At 35.1% G+C, this 27511-nt stretch overlaps 1 protein-coding gene across 4 annotated transcripts in view; it reads right to left on the reverse strand.

Annotated features, from left to right (window-relative positions):
• Positions 1-27511, reverse strand: part of Lgr4 (Leucine-rich repeat-containing G protein-coupled receptor 4) — a 329080-nt gene that overhangs the window by 70166 nt on the left and 231403 nt on the right. For all 4 annotated transcript variants that reach the window (XM_074185451.1, XM_074185450.1, XM_074185449.1 and 1 more), the window contains 3 exons: positions 26140-26211; positions 1229-1300; positions 1097-1168 (listed from right to left, as the gene is read on the reverse strand). In XM_074185451.1, coding sequence (XP_074041552.1) covers positions 1097-1168; positions 1229-1300; positions 26140-26211 — 216 coding nt within the window. The remainder of the gene's footprint in view (positions 1-1096; positions 1169-1228; positions 1301-26139; positions 26212-27511) is intronic.

The raw sequence follows: 27511 nt of genomic DNA on the forward strand, positions 1-27511 counted from the left end.
AATTGTCAATAAAAAAATAGAAAATAACAATTTTTTTATTTTGGCAACGTTAGTCTATTTTTTTGCCTATTAAGGATAACTTCACCAAAGGAAAAAAATGCCGGGGTTTTAGTTTAATAATTATAGGGATTTTTATATTAACTTTCAATTCAGAAAAAGTTATTAATTAACAAATTTATTATTAACGTTGAAATTGGGATAAAAATTGTTTGACTGCGGATTATTGATTATTGATGCATCCCAACATCACATGAATTTTTTCATTCCTCAATATTTACATTTAATATTTTTAAATATTTTTTTTTGTTTTTATGTCAGAGTGACGAAAGGCGCGCGGAAGCCAGACTACCCGCTTTTGACTCTATTTTCAGGGCTCTGTAAAAATTATAAATAATCGAGATACAGTTTCGGGAGTCGAGACTTTTTTTACGCAAATTCATTGATCTTTTCAAATCTTATGTCAAATTTCCAAAATTTTGAAAATTTTCCGAGATATTAAGAAAAAACTAAAGCCCCCTTTTTTTCACTTAAATGTTTATAACTTTTGTAATTTTTATCGGCGCGTTTTCGGACCTTTCCTGAAACTTTCTAGGCAAACATACGAATCGAATGACACGTTGGCCGTAATTTTTGGACAGGGCTGAAATATGTTACAAAAAAAAAGTACATGTGAACTAGACTATACTATTGCCTCTCATTCACCTTTGTATAAATAAAGCTAAACCAGTTACTCCCGGGGAATCAATACTTCTGCAAGTCAAGAAACAAGTAAGTTGATTTACTCTATGCTAGGTACTATGAAATCCAAACGAAGAACCAAGTTACTCTACTGGAACTAATGCAGTGATTTATCTATCTCGCCTTCTTCCAAAATATTAGCGAAAGGTGGGGTAGGGTGGAATGTTTTACGTTGCTTCATGCAAATTAGGACAATAAGTTGAAGTGTTTTTTGTATTTGGAGTGAGAAAAAATTGAGTTTGATTATTGTTCAATGTAGTCAATTATTGGTAAACCCACGGGAGAAAAACGTAACAATAGGAACAATTCAATTCAACTCTGAAATTCATTGTTTAATCGGATGAGTATTTTTACTTACAGTTCATACAGATATCCCAGATTCATGAAAGCTTTCGCATCGATTTTGGAGATGTCATTATACATCAAAGATCTGTAAACCGAAAAATTTGAATTAGCTGATTAGTGAGATTTCCTTGTCGATCTCTCTTACAATATATTTAATCTGCTTGTTTCCGGAAACATATCTGGTGGAAGGGCTTTCACGTGATTGTTGTCCAAATGTCTGAAACAATTATAAACAGTAAAAATAAGCCAAAAGTTACGTTAAGAAAAATAATTATAAGTGCTTTATTTTGTCTCGAACTTTGAACGGAACTCATTTTTAAATAAGTTCAGTTCAAAACACTAATGTGACAATGCCGATGAAGACATATAATGGCTACAGAAAAATATGACGATACAATATTCGAGAAATTGGACCATATACAGTGTGTCTCACTTCTCATGGAAACACCCCCATATCTTCTGTAATATTCGAGGTGGAACGATGAAACTCACAGGACTGATGGAAATGCTAAACCTGCACCTACCATCTGAATGGGGTTGGCCAAAGTGATATACACTGTCCGCCACTCGCGATGGAACACCCCATTTTTACGGTAAAACATATCAGGGGGCAAAATAGGCTCAACATTCCTTCAGATTCGTGATCAGGACTACCAACTTACTACGAATACACTTTTTTCTGAGAAAATTTCGGTCCTGAAAAATCCGAATTTGTCTCACTTCTTATGGAAACACCCCCGTATCTTATGTAATATTCGAGGTGGAATGATGAAACTCTCAGAACATATGGAAATGCTCAGAATGCACCTACCACCTGAATGGGGTTGGCCAAAGTGATATACACTGTCCGCCACTCGCGATGGAACACCCCATTTTTACGTTAAAACATATTAGTGGGCAAAATAGGCTCAAAATTCCTTCAGATTCGTGATCAGGACTACCAACTTACTACGAATACACTTTTTTCCTGAAAAAATTTAAGTCCTGAAAAATTCGAATTTGTCTCACTTCTTATGGAGACACCCCCGTATCTTATGTAATATTCGAGGTGGAATGATGAAACTCTCAGGACTGATGGAAATGCTCAGAATGCACCTATCACCTGAATGGGGTTGGCCAAAGTGATATACACTGTCCGCCACTCGCGATGGAACACCCCATTTGTACGGTAAAACATATTAGGGGGCAAAATAGGGTCAAAATTCCTTCAGATTCATGATCAGGACTACCAACTTATTACGAATACACTTTTTTCCTGAAAAAATTTCAGTCTGAAAAATCCGAATTTGTTGCACTTCTTATGGAAACACCCCCGTATCTTCCGTAATATTCGAGGTGTAACGATGAAACTCTCAGGACTGATGGAAATGCTCAAAATGCACCTACCACCTGAATGGGGTTGGCCAAAGTGATATACACTGTCCGTCACTCGCGATGGAACCCCCATTTTTACAGTAAAACATATTAGGGGGCAAAATAGACTCAAAATTCCTTCAGATTCGTGATCATGACTACCAACTTACTACGATTACACTTTTTTCATGGAAAAATTTCAGTCCTGAAAAATCCGAATTTGTTGCACTTCTCATGGAAACACCCCCGTATCTTCCGTAATAATTGAAGTAGATTTTTTTTGGTTTTGATATCAAAACATGAACGAAATTGTTTAAGAGAAACTCGACTTTTGTTTTCACATGAATAATTAATTTTTTATTTTGTTGTCAGGAAAGTTATTCCTCCTCAATAAGAGAGAAAATGGTAATTTTGTAAGAGGAACGGAAACATGTAATCAGTGAGGTTTTAGGATGGTTGTTAGTTCATATTCTCATTTTGCCATTATTTAAAAAAACAAGGATTTTTTGTGTCGAAAAATGTTATGTAGTTCAAAATTCTCTCGAAGTACTACTTTCAAAATCACATTTTCAATTAAAAAACGAAACAATCAATTTCAAATTGTTTAACTGTTGACAATTTTATATTTTCGTGCCTTATATGAAATTTCCTTCCAATCGAACACATTTTTCTATGCGACTTCTATTATTTTCTCTAACTGTTCTCAATTCTCTAGGTGTGATTTCTCTACACGTTTGCATAATTCTTGCACGGAAATTGTCCCTATTTGTTGGCCTATCCTTATAAACTTTATTTTTCAAGTTTCCCCATAAATAAAAATCCAGTGGAGTTAAATCTGGGGATCGTGGTGGCCATATTACGAGAGAGCTATTGGGTCCTTTCCATTTTATAGGTAGATTCCTATTCAACCAAACCCTTGTTATGCCACTATTGTGAACTCGTGAACCATCTAACTGAAAAATCATGCTGTGTCTCATATCCAAAGGTAGTTCTTCCAACACATCGGAAAATGCATTTTCGAGAAAATCAACGAATAGTCGTCCGTTAAAATTTTGATCGAAGAAAAATGGCCCGATAATATTTTCGTTCAGGATACCACACCATACATTAACTTTTTGATATATTTGGTCTCTACAATTAACCACTCAATTTGGATTTTGTGCATCCCAAAACCTCATGTTCTGGGAAGATACAACACCATTCGTGGTAAAGGTAGCCTCAACACTGTATAAGATATACTTTAAAAAATTCCTGTCATTGAGATAATTTTCCTGCATCCATAAACAATACTCCATACGGCGGATTTCATCTCCTTCGTGCAAAGTATGTAAAAATTTGGGTTTGAACGCATGCATTTTATGCCTCTTTAAACACCTCCATATTTACTGCGGCTCATATTGAGTTGAAGCAATAAGTTTCTCAAACTAATTCTAGGATCAGCTTGATGAGCCGCCAATATCGTATCATCATCAATATGGTGTTTCACAATTTTTCTGTCCTTTGTTACTTGGCCGGTGCTCACGAATAGATTATATATTTTATGTACAGTTCCAGGGTGTACAGCTACCTCTAGCGGGTGTCTTCTATTAAATTCAGCGTCCGCTTCACGATAAGACCCCACCCCTTCACCAACAATTAAAACAATTTCAATTTTTGCTTGAAGTGACAGACGTGCCATGTTGAACTTTGTCAATCAAAATGAGCTGATATCAGTTAGAATGGGAACTTCAGAAATATTGAAATATGAACAGGAACTCACGAACAGAAAACAACTGGAACACAGGAACAATATCCAACACAAATACAGGAACAATAAACACAATAGGAACAAAAACACGGCAGAAACAACAGGAACAACGGTGATTCAAAGAACAACAATACTAGAAACAACAAATGCAATGAAAACTGGTCTGGGGGTTAATACAACAAGATCTTTCAACAATATTGTCAGGTTGAGAGTAAATATATAATGAGGAATTGTTTTCCATGGTGATTTCAGGGCACCGCATGATTCAATGAAACTGATGTAATTCAATCCCTTCAAATGATTTCAGCTAACAATTCAGCAAGAAGGTAAAATAATCTTAATTCTACCTGTTCACCGAGTGCGATTTTTTCTTTAAAAATTAACAGTTGTTTCGGTGTTGCAATGAGTATGAAGATTAATTCTGTTTCGGATGGTAAAATGTTTTCTCAATATTTTGATAAAGGACCCCGCACATTTCTTATGAGAAATGGCTTGCCTTGAATTGTGCCGAAATATTGATATGTTGTTGTTTTCGATGTGCTGATTGAAAGTGTCCACAGCCAAAGCTCAGAATTGTACAGTTTTCGAGATGTAAACCTTTGAATATAGATTTTTTCCATTTTTTGCTTATCAATTGAGAGCTCTCACTTCTGGTTGGGATAGAATTTGGATATTCAGCAACTAGAATTAGTTTTACGAATAATCTTTTTCAGTTATAATAGATGCCGACATCGATAATGTTTCATACACTGCTTCACACTATCTCGATAATCTGAGAATGTGGTGCTGTGACATTTTCCTCAGATATGATCAAAATGGATGATAGCATCTCACAGCATCTGTGTCTGTACTCTCCAGATAGAATGAAGGGGTTCAGGTATTGGAAGCGAACTATTTTGCGCCGTAATATGTTTTACCTAAAAATGGGGTCTTCCATCGCGAGTGGCGGACAGTGTATATCACTTTGGCCAACCCCATTCAGGTGGTAGGTGGTTTCCATGAGAAGTGAGACATACTGTATAAACACGAATAATTCAAAAATATAAAACCAGACTAACACCCATCCTAAAAACGAAACTGATCTTTAGAAATAAAATCGAAGATAACAATACATAATATGCAATATAGACTGTTTTTTTATCATGTGTTAACATTGCTATATTCTAAACCACAACATATTCGAAGACGATTAAATGGGAAAGAAGATAACTAACTGTCATCGAGAGTAATACAATGTTCAAAGAAAATTCACGAGGACTCTCGCCCTTCTCGAGTTATACGGGGAAAACCATAAATTGTGTTTTTTGTTTTTTTTTTAATGGAATTGTTATTTCGGAAAATATCAAAAAATGGAAAAATAAAATGTTATTGTTTTCGAAGTGTACTATGACGATGTAATAATAAATATTCGATAAAATGTTTCCTGTCAACATGGCCACCATCAACTTTTTTTTTAATACGGACCTGTCTTTTTCATCCCAGATATTGATGAAGCGATAAATTCACAATCCAAGGGTATATCACATTTGATATTTTTATAGCGTTCCATTTGAAAAAACCACCATCAATTCATTTTATCAGGAACTTTTGGGGAAAATGAAACCAATACATTGAATGCTCGAATTGACGACCTCCTTGTTGAATGCACATAAGTTGTCGGTCCAGACAACTGTGGCAATTTTCTAGCATAATAGGTATGATACTGATACATGTGGCAATTTTCTAGCATAATAGGTATGATACTGATACATGCATCACTTATTTTTTGTTTGGGTTGGTCGATATCTCTACTTGATGTTGAAAAAACGTTATTCTTTATGTATCCACAAAAAAATATAAAGGAGTGAGATCTGAAGATCGAGCTGGCCAGTTATTTGGTCCATTGTTTCCAATCCATTTTCTTGGGAATATTGCATCTAAAAGTTCCCTTACTATTGCTGTGCTATAGGGAGGAGCGCCGTCCTGTGGAAAATATTGTATTTTATGGCGGATATTCAGTGGCAATTCATCTAAGTAGCTATCGAATTCATTGAATTGAAAATGAAGATAAAAGAAAGGGCCAAGGATTTCCAACCAAACATTTATTCCAAACCTTCCTTGAAATTGTTTTCCCTATGTAACTGTTCATTTTGTATTATTCCATCTACGATGGATATTTCTGTTAAACCAACCATTGTTGGTGAATTTTGATTCGTCCGTCCATATTATTTTTTTACAAATATTTCAAACTTCCCTATTTCTACGTCTTAACCACTTCGCAAATCGTACTTTCCTTCCTTTATCCCTCTCATTAAGGTTGTGAACTTTGCGTATCCTGTAGCATTTATATTTGTTCTTTTTCAAAATAGTTATGGTGGATTTTACAGAAATCCCCATCTCGTGGGCAATTTCTCGTAAAGAACAATCTTGATTAGCATAATTTTTCCAACTGGTCAATCCTAAGTTTGAAAACAAGATGTTTTCACTGTGTAAATATTTATGCTTGCTTTATCAATATCTGTTATGAAAAAGACAGATCTGTATTGAAAAACTAATGGTGGTCATGTTGACACCAAACGTTTTATCGAATATTTATCACTATTATTTCATTTCAGATTTTTTTTGCTTAATATAATTGTTATTTTCAGCAATTTTTTTTTATTCTTCTTTTTTAGTTGTTTCAGGGATTTCAAATCATTTTATATATTAGACAATGGAAGTCCAAACTAGTGGAATTCATCATGAAGCATTGTCAATCACCATCAAACATACTATAATGTTATTGGGTCTGAAAACAATTCAGCGTTTTTTCAAGGTAACAAATTGATATTGATTGTGACCAATCAGCTTTTTTAGAACACACAAAAAAAATTGGTGTGGAGATAGACTGTAATTTAAGATTCGAAGAATACGTAAATGAACTTGTTCAGACAGATGAATATGGAGAAGAGAAGACTTTTTCATGCTTCTTGTTGTTTCCACAAAATTATTATTACCAAAAAACCCCCCTACTTGCATTTAAATCACAATTTGCTTTGATATCCATAAGGTAAATGTATGATTCAGAGGTGCACTAATGCGACCAAAGTTTAAAACTGATACTTTCAAATTATGTTTTTTTACATCAAATATACACCATATACAACTGTTTACCTTTTCAATAGAGTCGAAAGTGATACAAATCATGAAATTATGAAACAACAAAAAAAAATCATTGGCGCTCCGGGGTGTTCATTGGTTCCAGTGGCGCATTTGCTTTTTCAGCTGCAGGAAAACCCGGAGAAACCTGCAGCACCACATCATCTGAAGAACTTGATCTGCCATCCTCTCTCTCATAAAACAAAATGTAGGGTGTCTCCAGAGGCTCCAATAAATTCAAGACAACGCCAGAACACTTCGTGACACGACTATCGTCAAACTTAAACCAGCCCGCTTCGTCTTTGATCAATGCATAATAATAACCAGATTCAATGCCAGAACCACAGAGTGAACAATGACTGCATGAAGACTATAACAGTGGTCTGCTAGATATATTTCGAACCTTCGTAAAAGTTTGGTGCTTCCGTCACAGGTTGAGTCATGTTTAAAGAGCGGCAGTGTTATTATTAGAATGACTGATGCCTCAGCTATACTTGTTTTCTCATAATAGTCAATTAGTTTGGCGCATGTCAACATTCATTGTTGCAACTATTCATTCCCCATCCTCAGGTCCATACAAGGTGATGAGCCTTATGTGGGTATTTTTGGCCTTAGAGCAAGACAATATTTGTTGTGCAGTTTTCAGCTCCTGCTGAAGAAAATATCGTCCAAAAAAGAGGAGAAAAAACGGATGAAATATCGAGATTCTCTCTTCGCAGACTCTATCCAGACTACTCAGGATGAAAACAAATTTAAAAAGGTTATAAAAATAATAAAAACAGCTAACACTGCCTTGAGGGGAATTGTGTGGTGTTGCAATGTCAAAATGGTAGACATCGTCTTCAAAGCCTGGAACTCTCAACTTGCTTCGAGTGATACCGTTGTCAATTTTTCTATAGGCCTCTCTTGACCAACTCTTGTTTTTTGTTATTGGGTTTTGGAGGGCTGGGGGTCTTTGAATTTCTTTTCTACTGGACACAGGGTGAGCGGTTGTGACTTATCACCTTCCTTAGCTGGCCTAAATGGCCATTAAAGGAACACCATGGGGATCGTCACGCGCACTAAATATTACATTTGGTGTAGATACTTAACTTACAGTAGCTATCTTTTGAGCCAATTTCTTTCCTTGAAACACAATAATTATCAAAATTACAACCAATTACAGTTGGGTGCGTCTCGTACACTTGCTGTGCCTATCACTTTCCAAATTTTATGTATCTGGAACAGATATAATCAAGAAAAAGTCGTCAAATAAGCGATATTATGTCCTACTACTGTGAAATGTTCCAGATGATTGACGTTTGATATAAATAAGATATGGATTTATATCGACACCTGCGAGACGCCTTTCAGTTTCAGAATATACATTATTCATTTTTCCATTGCACTGAAAGACGGTTTGTTTACGAATATCCAGCATTGGCGTGATATAGTCAAGAGATATTTCATAGTAGCTATATATTTCCAAAATTTATATGAGTTCTGTGAGAAAAAGTTTTTTGGCTATCTCTATATTTCAAAACAAATTGTGGAAAACAAAGGTAAAAAGAAAGCAATCAAGTTCAAAATTAACTCTGTACAAATATGTATGAATCTTGCATTGAAGTTACTCCCAGATGAAAACTGGAAAGAAAAGTCCTTGTTTGGAGGTGATTCATAATGTTTCGTGATGAATTTCATTCGTTCTGACTTCCATTGTTTAATATTATATGAAATGTTTCAAAATCCCTAAAAGAACCAATACAAATTGAAAATTAAAAAGAATATCTGAAAATAACAGTTATATTAAGCGGAAAAACCCTGTAATGAAATTACAGTGAAATAAAATACAAGTAAAAAAATGGAATTGTTAGTATTAACAATGACTGGACTAATTCCTCCGAGAGATAACTATTTATGGGTAAATCATCTTCAATAGTTTTTGGAAAAGCCAAAGATCGTGGAAGGGCCATAGATAATATCGATTTGTATATTGATGGACATTCTGTGGAATTGATTGAGAAAAATAAAATGCTTTGGACTTCATATAGACTACAACCTCAGATTTGTTCTTCAAGTTAATACTCTCATTCAAAGGTCGTACGGTACTCTGAAACATCTGTATTCAAACAGACATTATATTAGTAGGTCTCTCAAAATTACCCTTTCAGACGTACTGATTCTTTCTAAGTTCAATTATTGTGATGTCGATTCCATAACTTCTGCAAGAATTCAGAAAAAACAGGACGCCTGCATTAGACTAATATTCCGCTTGAATCACAGAGATCATGTGACCCCTTCAATCAATCATTTAAATCGGTTAAGAATTCAGAAGAGAATTGCATTTCGCCTGTTTCATTCACAAACTGATAAAAAAACAACAACCCACTTATTTGGTAAAGGAACTCCTTCCCAGACAACAGATTCCTTCAAGAAACCTTAGATTTAATAATAATTTTGACATTCCGAATCATAACAACACTATCTATGAACGATCCTTCACGTATCATGTTGTAACAATGTGTAATTCATTCAGTAAATCTTTGAAAAATTCATCACTACCGCTCTTCAAAAGTAAACTTGAAACAGAATTGCTCAGTCAACAGTGATTTAAACATAAACATTGTCCTGAAATTGCCATTTAATTTTTGTAATATTTTTTTTAAACGTGGTTGAGTGGAAGGATAGCGCTCTGCTAAACTCAGCCACGTAAAATAAAGACCTATTATCCCCGAAGTGTGCGCTGGTCAAGCCCTGTCCCCGAAGCCCCGATACATTCGGTGGACGCGCCAGCATTATCAACCAGTGACCACTCCCCACACCGTGTGGTAAATGATCATTGGATCCGAGAATGTGCCCTGAGCAAGCGCAGTGAGCTAAGAATGACAGCCTGTCCGGCTAAGATTTCTTCCTTTGTGTGGCAAGCCGGTATGATTATGAGATTTGAGAGTAGAGAGGACATCATTCCACCAAGGACTCCAATAATCAGAACAAACATCTTGACAGAGTGATCTGGATAGAGTCTGCGGAGTTCGAAGAGAAAATCTCGATATTTTATCCGTTTTTTCTCCTCTTTTCTGATGATATTCGTCTCGCCAGGAGCTGAAAACTCCACGACAAATATCGTTTTGCTCTGGTGGTCTAGAAGGACTACATCAGGCTACATCAGCTTGTATGAGCCTGAGGGTGGGGAACGAATAGTTCCAATAAATTAGGCACTTCTCGTTCCACACAATGGATTCAATAACCCCCGGAGCGTAGGGCAACAACCTCTATACCCATCACGCGACTGCGGTAGACTAAGGTGTTGAAGACACCATCCTGGCAAGCCATGATAAACCCCTCAGTTTCCGACTTCAGCCCACTCGACCTGAGAATAGCGAACGTCAGGCGCTTTGATAAGCCAAGGTCTCCAATGTTATTGAAGAAGACACCATGCATTGGCTTATCCTTGTGTTTCCGCAGAAGTAAGATGATCTCTGCGGCTTTTATCTGAGCTTTTTGCTGAACGGGTTCCAACTCGGTGACAGAGTTGTGGTCACCTCGTTCAGTGTCGAAAACTATACCGAGTTTATCAGCTGCTTGGGCAGCTGCCCTAAAGAAAAATGCTCCAATTCCTGCTCTCTCATGGTCACGGACCATGCAGAGAAGGGGATCCGAACTCCTGACAACTTTACAGGCTGTATCCAGTACCATTCTGTCATGTAGACACTCCAAACTCAAAAGTCCACGACCTCCCTGTTGTCGGGGGAAGTACAACCGTGGAACGGACGATTTGGGATGCAAACCCCTATAGAGATGCATCGTTTTTAGGGTCTTTACGTCGAGTTGATACAGCTCCTCCCGAGTCCACTTCACTACTCCAAACGAGTAGAGTAAGATTGGAACGGCAAGCATATTTGTTGCAGCAACTTTGTTCTTCCCCGACAGCTCCGATGACCAGTTCTGTCAAAATTTGTGCTGATACTTGTCGCGGAGAGAGTTTTTCACTGCTGTTACCTGTTGTGAGTGGCGTTGTTCCACCCCGAGGTAAGTATACGTCTCTCCGGCATCCAGGTGGTGTAGGATGCTTCCATCTACGAGTTGCACATCCTCTCCGTAGTCCCCGCATCGTCCTCTTTTGAGATGGACCATTGCACATTTGTCTATACCGAATTTCATACCGATGGCATGCGTGTACTCTTCCACCACCCTCAAGGATTATTATTATTCCAGTACATTCACTTATCTCCTCTTTCCGCTTCACCGGTTTAGCGGAAGATTACTGTTTGGCGTTAGTTTGCCATTTTTCGCTTGATTATGGGTTTCCATATGTTGCGTATCTCTACGCTAGCTTGGCTGAATACATTGTTGGACAACAATGTATTCAGCCTGTATTGGCTTCTTTAAATTTCCTCCTGAACCAGTGTTCCTCCCTGTGTATGATCTCAGCTTGGAACCACTCGATGTTATGTTGATGAGTCCAAACATGCTCTGCTATTCCGGATTTGCTGGTTTCTCCTCGCTTTCCTTCCCCTTTCCAAGCAACTACTTTCACATGAAAGTTATAGTGAATCATACCAGCTGCTGACCACCATACAATAAACCATGGTCTTTTTTGGTATGTTTTCGCCTTTGAAAAGTGCCTGGGTGGCTCGACGATGTCCAATTACTATACTGAATGTCTTCTGTAATCGTATAGCAATAAAAAGGGTCGTTTTGGTTGCGCAAAAGCTAAGAGGAACAAATCTCGAAAAGTGACAGTTTCTGTCGATCATTCAAATTGTGAGGCTCCTAGTTTTCGAGCTTTTTGACCTCTCGTGGGCTGACTCCCAGTTCTTCTGCCATTTCGCTGGGGTCCTCTAACATGATTTTATTTTTCAAAAAACCGCCTCACTTTTGGTCTCCTCTCCGACCACGACGGTCCATTTTTCGGTATAGGGTGTATTACATAAACTCACATTAGAATTTAACAGATATTCGAAAATGATGTGGAAATATACAGGGTGTTACATTGGAATTAAGGAAGTTGGTACCAACTTCCTGTATAAGTAGAAGTCAATAAAGCATATTAAATAACTATATTTGCCAATATTTCGGATATGAATCCTATCATTTCCCAAAGTACGGCTAACTGACGATCATTGAGCTATAACCTGTGTATAGAGCAAGTAATTTGAAGCATTATTCACATTCAAAAGTATGTCTACTCGCTTATGTGCGTTGTATACCGTATAGAATATGAATTTTTCAACGCAATAATCGACCCCTATCAGGCTAGCAAGGCGAATCCAGCAAAATTGCAAAAAAAATACATCAATTTGTCGCTAAATAGTTGCTAATTATTTGCTAAAACAACGATTTTGTTGCTCGTGCCGATCTCTAGAAATCGCAAATAATGCTATCGTGATATAAAGATAACTCAATAAATTATATGATTTCCCTTTGATCTTTACAGAATATTTATTTGCTATTTAGTTGCTGAACCTTGATGTTGATGATCTTGCTATTTTGAAACTGGTTTTTCCTGGAATTGAAGATGTTCTAAATTTGTTGCTCACCAAGAGTAAACTTAAATACACCTTGAGTATCAGCAACAAAATAGTTGAAACCGATCGGCCGATTTTCAAATTTTTTACTTTATTTTCCTTGTTCTTGCTATCTTGAAACTGGTTTTCCTTAGAATAAAAAGTATTTCAAATTTGTTGCTCACCAGAAGTATACTCAAATACACCTTGAGTATCAGTAGCAAAATAGTTGAAACCAATCGGCCGATTTCTTTCTTTTTTTCTTTTTCCTCGATCCTGCTATCTTGATACTGGTTTTCCTGTGAATGAAAAGCCTTTCAAGTTTGTTGCTCATCAGGAGGGTACTCAAATACACTCCAAGAATTAGCAACAAAATAGTTGGCCTTGATCGGCCGATTTTTAATATTTTTTTAAATTCTACCTGTTCTTGCTATTTTAAAACCGGTATTTTCTGGAATACGGAGTATCATGAATTTGTTTCTCACCAGAAGGGGAAGCAGTTTCAAGATAGCAAGAACGTGGGAAATGAAGAAAAAATTAAAATCGGCCGATCGGTTTCAACTATCTTGTTGCTGATACTCAAGGTGTATTTGAGTATCCTCCTGATGAGCAACAAATTTGAAACGCTTTTTATTCTCAGGAAAACCAGTATCAAGATATCAAGGCCTAGGAAAATAAAAAAAAATTGAAAATCAGCCGATCGGTTTGCACCGTTTTGTTGCTGATACTCAAGGTGTATTTGAATCTCCTTCTGGTGAGCAAAAGATTTGAAACACTCTTTATTCTAAGGAAAACCAGTTTCAAAATAGCAAGAACGTGGAAAATAAATAAAGAATTTGAAAATTTGCCGATTGGTTTCAACTATTTCGTTGCTGATACTCAAGGTTTATTTTAGTTTACTCTTGGTGAGCAACAAATTTAGAACATCTTTATTTCCAGGAAAACCAGTTTCAAGGTAGCGGGATTATAAAAAAAAATATTACAAAATTTTTCGCTATATCCAAGGTTCAGCAACTAAATAGCAACGAAATCTTCTGTAAATATCAAAGGAAAAGTATAGAATTTATTGAGTTATCTTGCTACCTTTACATCACGATAGCATTATTTGCGATTACTAGAGATCGGTACGAGCAAAGAAATCGTTGTTTTGGCAACTAATTAGCAACTAATTAGCTTCAAATTGATGTATTTTTTTTTGCAATTTTGCTGGATTCGCCTTGCTAGCCTGATAGGGCTCAATAATCGCCCGATCAGTATTTGAACCGTTTCCTCATAATAAAACTTCATCTTCAGATATTGTTCTTCTGAAACTAAGAAACTTTTTTGTGTTTCATTGACGCATAGAAACTGCTATACACTCTTTTGCAATCATAGTCCACTTTTCCAGTGCAATTTAGTTACAGCCTCTCTTCTTACGGTGTTCTTGAAAGTGCATAGAGAACTGTCAATAAACTAAAGTAGTGACTACCCTAGAACACGTCTTTAATCCCTTTGCGCCATACTGTTGACCTGACATTCGGTGTCCCATACTTAATCCATAATTGGATATCTTGGCAACATAACGGTAAAGCGAGAATATTGCTGAGCGCGATATCAGTATGCTGCAGCATCGATACGCAAATCATATATCACCTTAACTAGCCTTGCATCGTGGAAATATGGTGGAATTAGGATTATTGAAAGATATCTCACGAGTTTCGTGAGAATCGAGCATTAGACATCCACATGGAAACGAGAAAATGAAATGATAAACTAGTGAATACGGAATGGAATGAATCATAATGAGGATTATGTTACGAGGAAGACTTGACGAATATAGCTGAAATCAATAGCCAGATGCAAAACTGCATCTGCAACTGCAAAAAAAAAAACAACCCTGGAGTTCACGGGTGGGTATGAGATGCACCGGTACATATCTGAACGAATTGTTCTTTCAGATAATTTGATTTACAGCCAGTTTCCAAGTATGGCCACTCATTTTGTGAAGTTTTTTTCCGTAAACAGTGCATTTCTTTAAGGTACCCCTCCTTTTATTTTTTGATCGGGTTAACTCACAAAATTGAAATTTGGGATAACGAAATTAATGCATGAATACTTTATTTTGAAGTGAAACTGACAGATGAAACTTTCAAGATGGCGATTGGGGGCATCTATGAAAAAAACTAAACGGAAAGGGGGATCTTGTGATAAATATTTTTAAAGCTCCTGACAAATACTTCACAACCCTAGAATATGATGTCGATATCTTCAACTATTACAAAATGGCGGAACTTTCAATAATTGCCTGAATACCTACATTGATAGATAGATAGATAGATAGATATTTATTTTCTCCTTCATTGCCATTACATGGATTAGGTAAGTCAGAAATACATAAAATGAAATGTAAAATGTATAAGGTATATATACTAAACACATCTTCCATAGACATGGATTGTGAACGTCAACAAGGATATAAACCAAGGTAAGCTTATGGAAATTTCATAAAATATGAATCGTGTACAATAAAATAGCATACAACAGATACAAACTTAGTATACTGGAGATAAAATCCATGTATATACAAATACACTGTGTATACCGATACACTATTTGTGTGTATACACAGTATACAGTAGTATACACAGATGTGAGTTATGTATAACTGAAAATCGCAATTAAGATACAGGTCCAGATAACATTACAATATACCAATTGACCTTACACAAAACTAGAGTGCAGGTAAACAATTATACCCACTAATTATGTTAACAAGGTTTATTTATTGGTTATGTATAGTTTTTAAATAATTTTCAAATTCTTGTATATTGTAGAAGCAACCTTTGTTCATTATCTTTCTCAGTTCTTTTTTGAAGATTATTACGGACGAACATTTGATATTGCGAGGAAGCAAGTTGAAATAAGAACATCCTCTGTAGATTCCAGTTTTTTCAATGAATGCGTGATTAACCCTGCCCAATCGCAAATTTTCAGAACATTTAACTACATACAGATAGATAAAACCTTGTTTTGCGAGCCTCACATTGATCATGTGTGTAAAACATTGAACCAGGCAATATTTGCAATACGTCAGCCAAAAGAGTTGCTTGACTTAGATGGTATCAAGATGGTCTATTATTCTTTGGCCTATTTTCACATGGCTCAAAATATACTAATGTGGGGTACTTCTACTGGCGGAAGACGTGTATTTATTCTACAAAAAAATCATGAGGATCAATTTTTGACATTACACCGAGATCTAGCTGTAGAGATTTATTTTCAAAATATGAAATATTAACTTCATCCTGTATCTATGTATGAGATATGTATGTTGTATGACATACAACATGGTTCAATTCAATCACGAGTCAGTCACTCATAATTATGCAACACGAACTGAACACTTGACCATCCCAAAACACAAAACTTCAACATTCAAAGAATCTCTTAGGTATAACGGCATCATACTTTATAATTCATTGCCACAGGATGTCAAGGACCTACACTCAGTAAGTTTCAAAAACCATATCAAAGAATTATTGACCAACGGGGGTTATTATAGCTTAGATGAGTTCCTGCAAAGGGATGTCTTGATATAACTTGTTCTCACTGCTATTTTCCTTCCTATTTTCATGTTGAACTCTTTAATTGTTTATAATTATATTATGTTGTTTAATAATATTTTGTCTATGATTTTAAAATTTGCATCAGTATGTCGCTTGTAGTGTTCTGTATAGTGCCTGTTTTATTTGATAGGAATACGTTTATTTATTTATCCTTATACAGTTATTTATTGTTATTTTTATTATTGACATGTCTAATATCATAATGATCTGAAACATGAATGAATACAACAACAATAACATAATATGAGGTAATGAGCTTGAGGTCAGTTCAGAAAATGCTGAAATGGTTACCTTGAACTTCTTGACATATGAACAGCCTATCCGATATTTCACGTCGAACATTTTCGAACACAGTAACGTCAAAATCTCTACAAATATTTATTATTCTCTGCCGTATATCCAATATTGAAGCAGGTTCAGTTTCGTACACATTTTGCTTCAGATAGCCTCATAAAAAAAGTCCAAAGGTGTCAAATATAGCGAGCGGGCTGGCCATTCTGTAGGACCTCGAGGGCCCATCCAACGATATAGAAAAGTAGTATCCAAATAGTTTCTTACTTGTTTGGAGTAATGTGGTGGTGGTCCATCTTGTTTGCAGAAGCTGCCAGCTATGTTCAATCAATTGTGAATGTAGGTAAGACTTCCAATCAAATCCTAAATAAAGATAGATGTAAATCCACTTTACTAACTTCTCAGAATTCTTGAATCTCCTCATTAAAGTGTTTATTTTGCAAAGAAGAACATACATTAGAAAAGTGTTCGAAATTTTTGAATTTGCCAGTTTCTGAAAAATGGATATGCTTTTCTTGCTTGAAAAATAACCACAGAATCAAAAATTGTCGGTTCAAAAGGAAATGTAGAATCAACAATTGCGAAAAATTGCATCATAAAATACTTCATAATGAATCTTTGGAGAAAAATGTTGAATCAAGTGATATCGTTTCTCAGGAAATTGTAGCTCATACCTCTCAATCATTTAATTCTGAAATTTTGCTTAGAATAGCTCCCGTTATAATAAGGACTCAAGAAAAAGAGATGAAAATTTATGCCTTATTTGATGAAGCTTCTACAGTAACTCTGATAGATGAGGATTTAGCAAATGATTTGAATATACAGGGTGAAGGAACAACTTTAGGCTTAAAATGGACAGCTATAGAATCATGCAAAAAAGTTAATTCTAGGAAAGTTAGTTTCGAAATTTCTGACAAGGATAAAAGTAATTTTTTCAATATAGAAAATGTATATACTTTGAAAAATATGGATTTGCCTCTACAAACAATTGATGGTAGGAAAATGAAAAACAAATGGGCTCACCTCAGGAGGGTAGATTTTGAAAATATGCATAATGTACAGCCAAAACTGCTTATTGGTCAGGATAACTGGGAATGAATTGCAAGTCGTGAAATAATTGAGGGTCCTAAGAATTCTCCAGCTTTATCTAAAACTGAATTGGGTTGGGTTGTACATGGGAATCTACGTCAATTTAGAAACAGAGTCGATGATACTATAGTATTACATATTACGTGTAAAAAGTGCAAAAATGTGGCACTATCAGGTAAAAAGTGTATCCAATGTGAGTCAGTTATGCATAACAGTAGTGCTAAATTGATGAAAAATGTGGTCCTTACGAAGGGAGACAAAATAATATGCTGTGAAGGTCAAAGTGAGCCGAAACTACGGGAAGCCGAAAGTGATGGACTCTTCTATGGCGCTACGGATGATGATGTTTTAACGTCCAAAGACAAGGTAGATATTCAACTTGTTAACTATCTACTGAAGCAAAAAGACGTGATAATTAACGAACAAAGGGAAAAAATTGACTTGCTTCATGAACAAATCGAATTGATATCCGAAAATAACCTGTTGAAGAAGTCTGTTTTATCGACACCAGCAAAAAAAGACTTATCAAGAAAAACCTCGCTCGCTGAATATGGAAAAAATCCCGAGAGATATGGACAAAAAACTGAGGCCAAAACAATATCGTCAGCTGATAGACCAGGGAATTCCCAAACATTCGAAAAAACTGAGGCCAAGACAATACCATCATCTGATAGACCAGGGAACTCCCATACATTCAAGAAAACAGATGTATCATTTGCGATGTTAAAAGAAGAAACGGCAATGAAAATGAAAAATGTTGAATTTAGACAGACAATTTAGACAGACAAGGTGACCATGAAGCTGAAAGAAATGGAAGAGAGTAGAACCCGGAAGAACTCGCAAAAGAAACGTTATTATTGGTAAAGACAACTCCGAAGATATCCTCGGGGTACCTAGATTCATTGATTTACATGTGTGCAGGGTCAGTCCTGAAACCACGACAGAAACATTACAAAAACGCCTGGGAAAACTTTTTCCGGAAGTGAGATGTGAAATTTGAAAGTCAAAAAGACCAGATGTCTATTCATCCTTCAAAGTATCAATCAGTAGTAACCATTGCAAACCAGCAATGAATCCAAATATATGGCCATGTGGTGCCGCTGTGTCACGTTTTTTACACAAGCGCCAGCAGATGACCGAAAAAACATAATTTCTGATGCAACCGAATCAGATCTTTCCAGGAATAGAAATGAATCTTCCAAACTAAACCTTTTCTATAATAACATCCAGTGTATTAGGAACAAACTTGATGAAATTGAAACAATTGCAGAGGACATGAACTTCGACGTACTGTGCTTCACAGAAACTTGGTTACGTGATCAAGAAATTTCTCTTTCTTTTTTAACAAACTTTGACATAGGCCGATCCTCATTCGAACATGGTGGTGTGATCTTGTATATCAAAAATGGTTTTAAAACACGTATAGTCAAAAAATTCGACGACTTATACTAAGAAAAATTTTTTGAAATTGCTGCGGTTAAACTATTAGATCTGGATATTTTGATCATTACGATTTACAGATCTCCTATTCCTGAATCTATTGAACAATTTTTTGAAAAGTTCTCAATAATGCTTCAACGATTAACTTCCAGTTCTAAAGAAAAATTCATTACAGTAGGGGATTTCAATATTGATGTTATTAATACCAAACTGTCCTCAACGAGAGATTTCACAGATATATTGAATAGTTTTGGTCTTGAATTTTCTGTTACCGAACCCACGAGTTTATCAAAAGAGAAAGGAACATGCATTGATAATTTGATAACTAACATAAAAGATAATGTTGTATTTGAAATCCGTGACTTTTGTTTATCAGACCACTCAGGCATTCTAGCTACTGTAAGCTACTGTAAGCATTATAAAATGAACCCAAACATGAAAACAACAAGATATATTTCCAAACTCCAATTGGTAAATTTCAAAAAAATGCTATCAAATTACGATTGGACGTATTTATACACAATTGAAGAAGCAAATGTTTTATTCTCTGATTTCTTTCAGGTTTTCCTGAGGGAATATTACAATTATTTTCCAGAAAAAACGATCAAGTGTAACCAAAAAAGCACCTAAATTGGTTCAACGAAAATCTGAAAGAAATGAGAAACTTACTAGATGCTATAAATATTATAAAAAAATTCCATCCATCACAAGAAATATCTGGTATTTACAAGGGAATGAAATCAAACTATAAAAAAGAAATAGATAAAGCAAAACGCAATGCAAATAAAGAATTTATTGAAAACTCGACAAATAAATCCAAAGCAATCTGGACACTGATAAAGTCTCAAGTAGGCAAATCTGAAAGGAATGATTACAGCATTTCAGCTGATAATTTCAATAAATTTTTTGTTAATGTCGGAAGGAATATTCTAAACTTACTGCCCAAAGGTGATATGGATTCTATACAATCCCTGAAAAATACCCATAGTTCCCCATGCTAATCTTTCTTCATTACACCCATCACTGAGGATGATATTAAGAGCATTGTGAGAAACTTGAAAAATTCCAACAGTAGGGATATTTATGATATAAATATTACAGTACCTAAAAATATAGGTGATGAACTGGCACCTTTATTATACTACATTTTCAATAAGTGTCTGGAACAAAGAATATTCCCAGATGAACTGAAGATTGCCAAAGTGGTTCCCATTCCCAAAACCAATAATAAAACTGATGTGAATATGTTCAGACCAATTTCAGTACTACCAGTCTTTTCGAAAATCTTGGAACAACTGCTTAAAAACAGAGTCGTTTCTTATTTCGAAAGTAAACAACTATTTGCTAAAGAGCAGTACGGTTACCGTACAAATAAATCAACGACGAAAGCACTGATATCCATTCTTGAAAAAATCACAACGTCAATAGACGATAATAAACTTTTTTCTGCTACCATGCTTGACTTATCTAAAGCATTCGATTGTGTAACACATGATTATCTCCTGAATAAATTAGATTTTTATGGAATCAGAGGTGAAGCTCTTGAGCTCTTCTCCTCTTATTTGAGTCGGAGTCAGCAAAGAGTTGTTTTACCCTCGGGCGAATAATCAGAATTATTGCCTTTAGATATCGGAGTTCCTCAAGGGTCTGTCCTAGGACCAATATTTTTCATTGTTTTTATAAACGATCTACCAAAATACCTGAACGCAGATGCAGCTATTTTATATGCGGATGACACGACCATTCTGAATGTAGCCCAAGAGGTCGAGGAATTAACTGTAAAAAAATCTGAAACAGTAGCGAGAGCCACCAATTGGTTTACAGCAAACAATTCCAAACTAAATACTGAAAAAACAAACGAGTTACTATTCGGAAAATCTGATCAGTGAAATAGCGTGAAATTATTAGGCATCCATATTGACACTAACTTGAATTGGAAAAAACATATTGAGCAATTAGCAGCAAAATTGAATAGAGTAGTTTATCAAATCAGAAAACTTACAGAATTCACCACTTTTGACACGACACTAACATACTACTACAGTAACTTCTATTCGGTCTTTTCTTACGACCTTTTAATTTGGGGTAACTCTTCAGATAGTGAGAAATTGCAGAAAAAAGTCATACGAATAATAGCTCAAGCTGGTTTCAAGGACCACTGCAGACCATTATTTAAAAAATTAAATATATTAACTCTACCATCAGTTTTTATATTACAATGCGTGATGTACATTAAAGAAAATGAGAATTCACTATCTCTAAATTCATCATATCACTACTACAACACCAGAAATAAAAATTTATTGAGTATTCCCTACTATAGAATGAAAAGAACTCAGCAGCCAACAAATTATACTGCTCTGAAACTTTTCAATAAATTACCAAATGGACTAAAAAATGCTCCGATAAAAAGATTTAAAGCTGCAGTTATGGAAATTTTACTGTATAATGCTTTCTACAATCTCGACGAATTTTTTGACTTCTCTTTTGATGAAATACAACCATAATCCACTGAAATTGTTAATAATTTTGTTGAAAGTTTCTCAGATACTGTAAATGTCATGTACTGTTTGTCACTAAACTATATTTCGTTCACTTTTTCTATGTTTTACACTGAATCTACGTTCTATACATATACTTATACCTCTGTTATGACAACCTTAAATGTACTTTATACATACTTGGGCTAATAAATTATGATTATGATTATGAATAGAAAAGTACTCAACCAGGAAGATTTAAGAGCAGAAGAAATAATCAAGCAAGTAAAAAGGAAAATTCCAGGTCAGAACCGTTGGGAAACAGGGTTACTTTGGAAAGAAGAGGACAGTAAATGTATGGCTTTCGAAAGGTTATAGTATATTGAACGTCGTATGGAAAAAGAATTCAGTTTTGCAGAAGCTTATAGGAGGAAAATAGAAGAGTATGTTGAAAAAGGATATGCGAAGAAAATAGAAGAATATCCTTCAGAGAAGATATGGTATTTACCACATTTTGGGGTTGTTGATGAAAATAAGCCAGAGTAAATGATATTTGTATTTGACGCAGCCGTTAAAGTGGAAGGTAAAAGTCTAAATGATTTTCTGCTGAAAGGACCGGATTTATTTAACTCTCTAGTAGGGATAATATGGAAATTCAGAGTAAAACCCATAGCATTTCCAGCAGACGTGAGGGAAATGTTCCATCAGCTGGTTGTAAGAAAAGAAGATAGACCTGCTCAGAGATTTTTATGGAGGAAAATTCCAAATGAAGATGTAACTATGTTTGAAATGCAAGTGATGATTTTTGGTGCCATTTCATCTCTATTCTCTGTACAATACATCAAGAACAAAAATGCATTGGAATTTGAAGAAGTATAACCTGAAGCTGCTGATAGCATTATAAATCGTCACTATATGGATTATTACCTACATAGTGTTTCTACAAGCGCTGAAGCAACAAAACTCATTGAAGAGGTAATAAAAATACATGAGTCAGGTGGTTTTCAGTTAAGAGGATGGATTTGCAATTCAAAAGAACTTTTGGAAAAAATTTCAGAGTCACTTAGGGGGAAAGATGGAATACTGGATGAAAACGGTTCACAGAGAGTTTTAGAAATGAAGTGGATGCCCAAAGAAGATGTTTCAATTTTTTCATTGAATTTCCACAAAGTTAATAAAGATATTTTGAATAGTAAGATTCATCCTACAAAAAGAGATACGTTGAAAGTAGTGATGTCACTTTATGATCCTCTAGGTTTAGAGGGACATTACGTAATTAAGGGGAAAATATCGATACAAGAAGTATGGAAAAGCGGTTTGAATTGGGGTGAAAAAATTCCTATTGATTCGAATGAAAAATGGTTACAATGGATCAGTGATTTGAAACAAATTGAACAATTGAAAATACCAAGATGTTATAGCTTTGAAATAATCAAAAATACTTCTGGAACACGTCTGGAACTTCAAGCAGCAGTGATGGGTTCTCATTTAGCAAGACACATCAAGAAGGAACATTCACTTGAAATCAATAAAACATTTTTCTGGTCAGATTCAAGAATAGTTCTCTGTTGGTTGAGATCAGAGACCAAACGTTTTAGGACTTTCGTTGCACGTAGAATGGGAGAAATTCAGGAAAATTCTAACATCTCTGATTGGCATTGGGTACCTTCCAGTATAAATGTAGCAGACGAAGCCACCAGAAGCACCAAGAAAACAAATTTGAATATAGAAGATAGTTGGTTTCAGGGTCCAAAGTTCTTGTATCTTAATGAAGAACTCTGGCCAAAATCAGGAAAAAATGTATCATGCATTTCTACCGAAGATATTAAGGAATTAGAGTTGAGGCAAGATTTCATTTTATTGCAGACTTCTCAAGTTAAAATTGATTATTTACCTAATTTCACTAAATTTTCAGATTATAACAAGTTGCTTCGAGTTACAGCCTATATGTTTCGATTTATCGAAAACATGAAGAAAAAGGGAAGAGATTTGGAGAAACAGAAACTCACATGGCAAGAACTTCAGAAAGCGGAGAGAGTTTGGTGCATGAAGGTTCAGGAGAATTGCTTCTTAGAGGAAGTGAAATCTTCAAAAAAGGCAAACGAGGTACTCAAAAGTAGTAAGTTATTTAAATTATCACCTTGCATTGAAGATGAGGTCATTTACTTAAGGAGTAGGATTGATTATTCACCTGAACTTTCTTAAGAAACAAAACTTCCAATAATTTTGTGCAATTGCCATCATTTTACCAAACTTTCAGTTGCCTATTATCATAGGAAAAATGGTCATGCTGGACTACAATTTACATTAAATAAATTAAGACAGAAACTTTGGATTTTGCAAGCTAGGAAATTAAACTCAAGAATTTTAAGATTATTTAATTTGTGTGAAATTAAACGTGCCAAACCTCAAATACCGGAAATGGAACGGATTCCAAAAATAAGATTAACAAGACCACAAAGACCATTTAGTTTTATAGGTATGGATTATTTTGGTCTCATGATGGTTACCATTGGTCGAAGAAGAGAAAAGCGATATGGGGTTATTTTTACGTGCCTGTCGATTCGAACAATTCATCTCGAATTAGCAGATTCTTTATCCACCGATTCAGCAATCTTGTCAATAAGAAGATTCATTTCGAGAAGAGGACAGTCTGAAGTTATATGGAGTGACAATTGAAAGAAGCTATAAAGAATTTGGATGAAGATTTAATAAACAAAAGTTTAGTAGCACAAGAAATTAATTGGAAATTTATTTCTCCAGCAAGTCCTCACTTTGGAGGAGCCTGGGAACGGATGGTAAGGGAAGGATGGTCGATAGTCGACCTCTCACATATGTTTCCTCCAATCAAGAAGATGATGAAAGCCTCACACCTAATCATTTTCTGATAGGATCATCAAGTATTGCCAAGCCACCTATTGTTGTTGATTTTACCAACAAAAATTTGAGAAAGCAATGATACTTTGCCCAGTAATTGCCGGATGTTTTTGGAGCAGATGGGTTTGAGAATATCTGCCAACTCTCATCAAGGGTTCCAAATGGTTTGAAGAGAAAGCGAACCTGAAGAAAAATGGCATAGTGGTGGTGATGGAAAAGCCTCTGGGAAATAACTGGCCTGGAGGTAAAATAGTGGAAGTTTATCCAGGAAGAGACGGAAGAGTACGAGTTGTGGTTCAGAGGAGTATTTATCGCAGACCTGTAGCTAAATAAATTATGTCTTTTGAATGTATTAGAAATGTAATAAAATTATAAAGAGTATTTATGACTCATCCTTCCGAATAATTATAGGGGCAGATTTTTAAGTTTTGAAATACTCTGTATTAGATATTATTATGTTGTTATGTGAAATTTATATCAAGTTTGGGTTTTTTGTTATTTTTCACAAGGAGATAAGTTGTTGATAACAAGAAAGTGTCAAGCGAAAATGAAAGTTCCTTGAAAAAAGTTAAAAATTTCATTTTTTCCCAATTTCCCCACCAGAAAAAAGCTAAACATTGTGCTGGCCTTTCGATCGGATAACTGACTACGTATTTACAGGTAAAACTAAACACAGTCAGTGCAAAGCTTATTGTCAAATAATCTGAAAATGGAAGTTTTAACAGGTGATGATCAACTATATTGCCAAACATGCTCCAAACTAACTGACTGTTATAAAGAAACAAGTATAGCTGAGGCACCAGTCAATCTAACAATAACATTGATGATCTTCAAAGAAGACTCAATCTCTGACGGAAGCAAGAAACTCTTTGGAAGGTTCAAAATAGATGAACATTTCAATCTAGTAGACCACAATTATAATATTCATGCAGTCATTGTTCACTGTGGTTCTGACGTTGAATTTGGTCATGATTACGCCTTAGTTAAAGACGAAACGGACTGGTTCAAGTTTTACGATAGTCATGTCATCAAGAGTTCTGGCGATGCATTTAATATATTGGAGCCTCTGGAGACACCCTACAATTTTTTTTGTAAGAGAGAGGACATTGTGGATCAAGATCTTCAGATGATGTAGTGCTGCAGGTTTTTCCGGGTTTTCCTGCAGCTGAAAAAGCAAATGCGCCACTGGAATCAATGAAGTCGCCCCGGAGCGCCAATTGATTTTTATTGTTGTTTTTATTTTTATCGTTGTTTTAATAAAAAAAAAATGTTTTAGCTAGTGTGAATTATTATACAAACTTTCATTTTTATATGAAAACTATACTAAGTACCAGATTTGTTTCATCTTTTAGTAATGAAGTCACTAGGCATAAGGATTCATTAATATTTTGCATTTCACACTTCACTAAATGTTTTGTAAAATTGTAGATTGGAATGTAGGCATTACATAAATATGATCATTCAAATACATTGTAGTTCTTTACACTTTATCAAATATATTTTCGTGAATTGGCTTTGCCGTTAAATAAATAAAGAAATGAATAATATTATATACATCATTGAATACTTACAGATTTTTCATATTTCCCAAATGAACGAAAGTTTTTTCTTGTACTTCAATGATACTGCAATGTGACAGAATTCTGAAAAAAAAACAAAAGTATTTATAGGGCATTCCACAAGCAAGCAAAGAAGTTTATAACACTGAAATGCCGATCATTTCGAGAGTGAATATTATCATCTTCAGGGAGAAAAATGTGGTTGGGGTTGAAACGAAATAATGTAAAAAATTACTCAACAGAAGATATTAAAATTATGTGTACCTATACAAAGATGATGAATTGAATATTACTGGAGTTTTTTCCCCAAAACCAAATCGTTATTTCGTGTTTCGACACGTGTTTCGATCACCAAGTGTTCATCTTCAAAGAAGAAGATTTAAACTAGAAACTAATGCGAGCTAACCCTATTTATGCTATAAAGGTAACTCATACAGGTAAACCATCCAGGCGTACCAACCCTACAGGTATACCAACCTAAATTAATTTAACAATTTTGCCTTATCTATTATTTTACAATATATGTTTATATAAAACAATTATCACCTATATAAAAATTAATATCACAATATTGCCTATCCAAATTCATTTTTACAATGTGTCCTTATGTAGTGATCAGTAAACCCAACAACATTATTTTATTTTATTTTAACAAGCTATACAGTATGCTCTTTGGTATAGGTCCGTCATCGTTATTCATGATATTATTGTGTTTACTTGTTTCTACACTCTCATAGGCATCTAGTTGCCTGTTGTTGTTAACTTGTCTAACTAATCTTAATGAACTGAAGTCTATGGAATGGTTTTGTTGCAAAATATGATGGGCGATTGCTGATTTTTCAGGTCTTCCATATTTTAAGTGTGCTATGTGTTCCTTATATCTTACTTTAATAGATCTTTTTGTCTGTCCATAATATTTTGCATCGCAGTCCTTACATTCAATTTCGTAAATTCCAGACTTTTCCGAATTCTCGACTTTTGTCTTTTGCACTTCCCAAAAGGCTCTGTAGTGTATGAGCAGATTCGAAATGGAAACCAAAGAAAAGTCAAAGTATTTTCCTAGGATTTAGTTAAGGTATGTGGATGATATTTTCGCGATATTCGAAACCAAAAAATCGAATATTGACGATTTTGTTTCCATTTTAAATAATAGATGTCCATCAATAAAATTCACGTATGAGTTAGAAAATAAGGGACAACTACCATTTTTTGACGTTTTGGTAATAAGGATCTAATATGGAGGGTTAGAATTCGATATATTTAGAAAAGAAACAAGCAAGTACAGGTATATTCCTGACAGTTTACATCACTGTGGAGAGCACAAACGTGCTGGGTTGAATTTTTTAGTGCCTTGTCTTTTGACTTTCCCTCTAACACATGATAG

The sequence above is a fragment of the Leptinotarsa decemlineata genome, unplaced genomic scaffold, assembly GCF_025532065.1.
Source record: "Leptinotarsa decemlineata unplaced genomic scaffold, Ldec_3_MD MMD2_tig00026374_RagTag_RagTag, whole genome shotgun sequence".
NCBI classification, from domain to species: domain Eukaryota; kingdom Metazoa; phylum Arthropoda; class Insecta; order Coleoptera; family Chrysomelidae; genus Leptinotarsa; species Leptinotarsa decemlineata.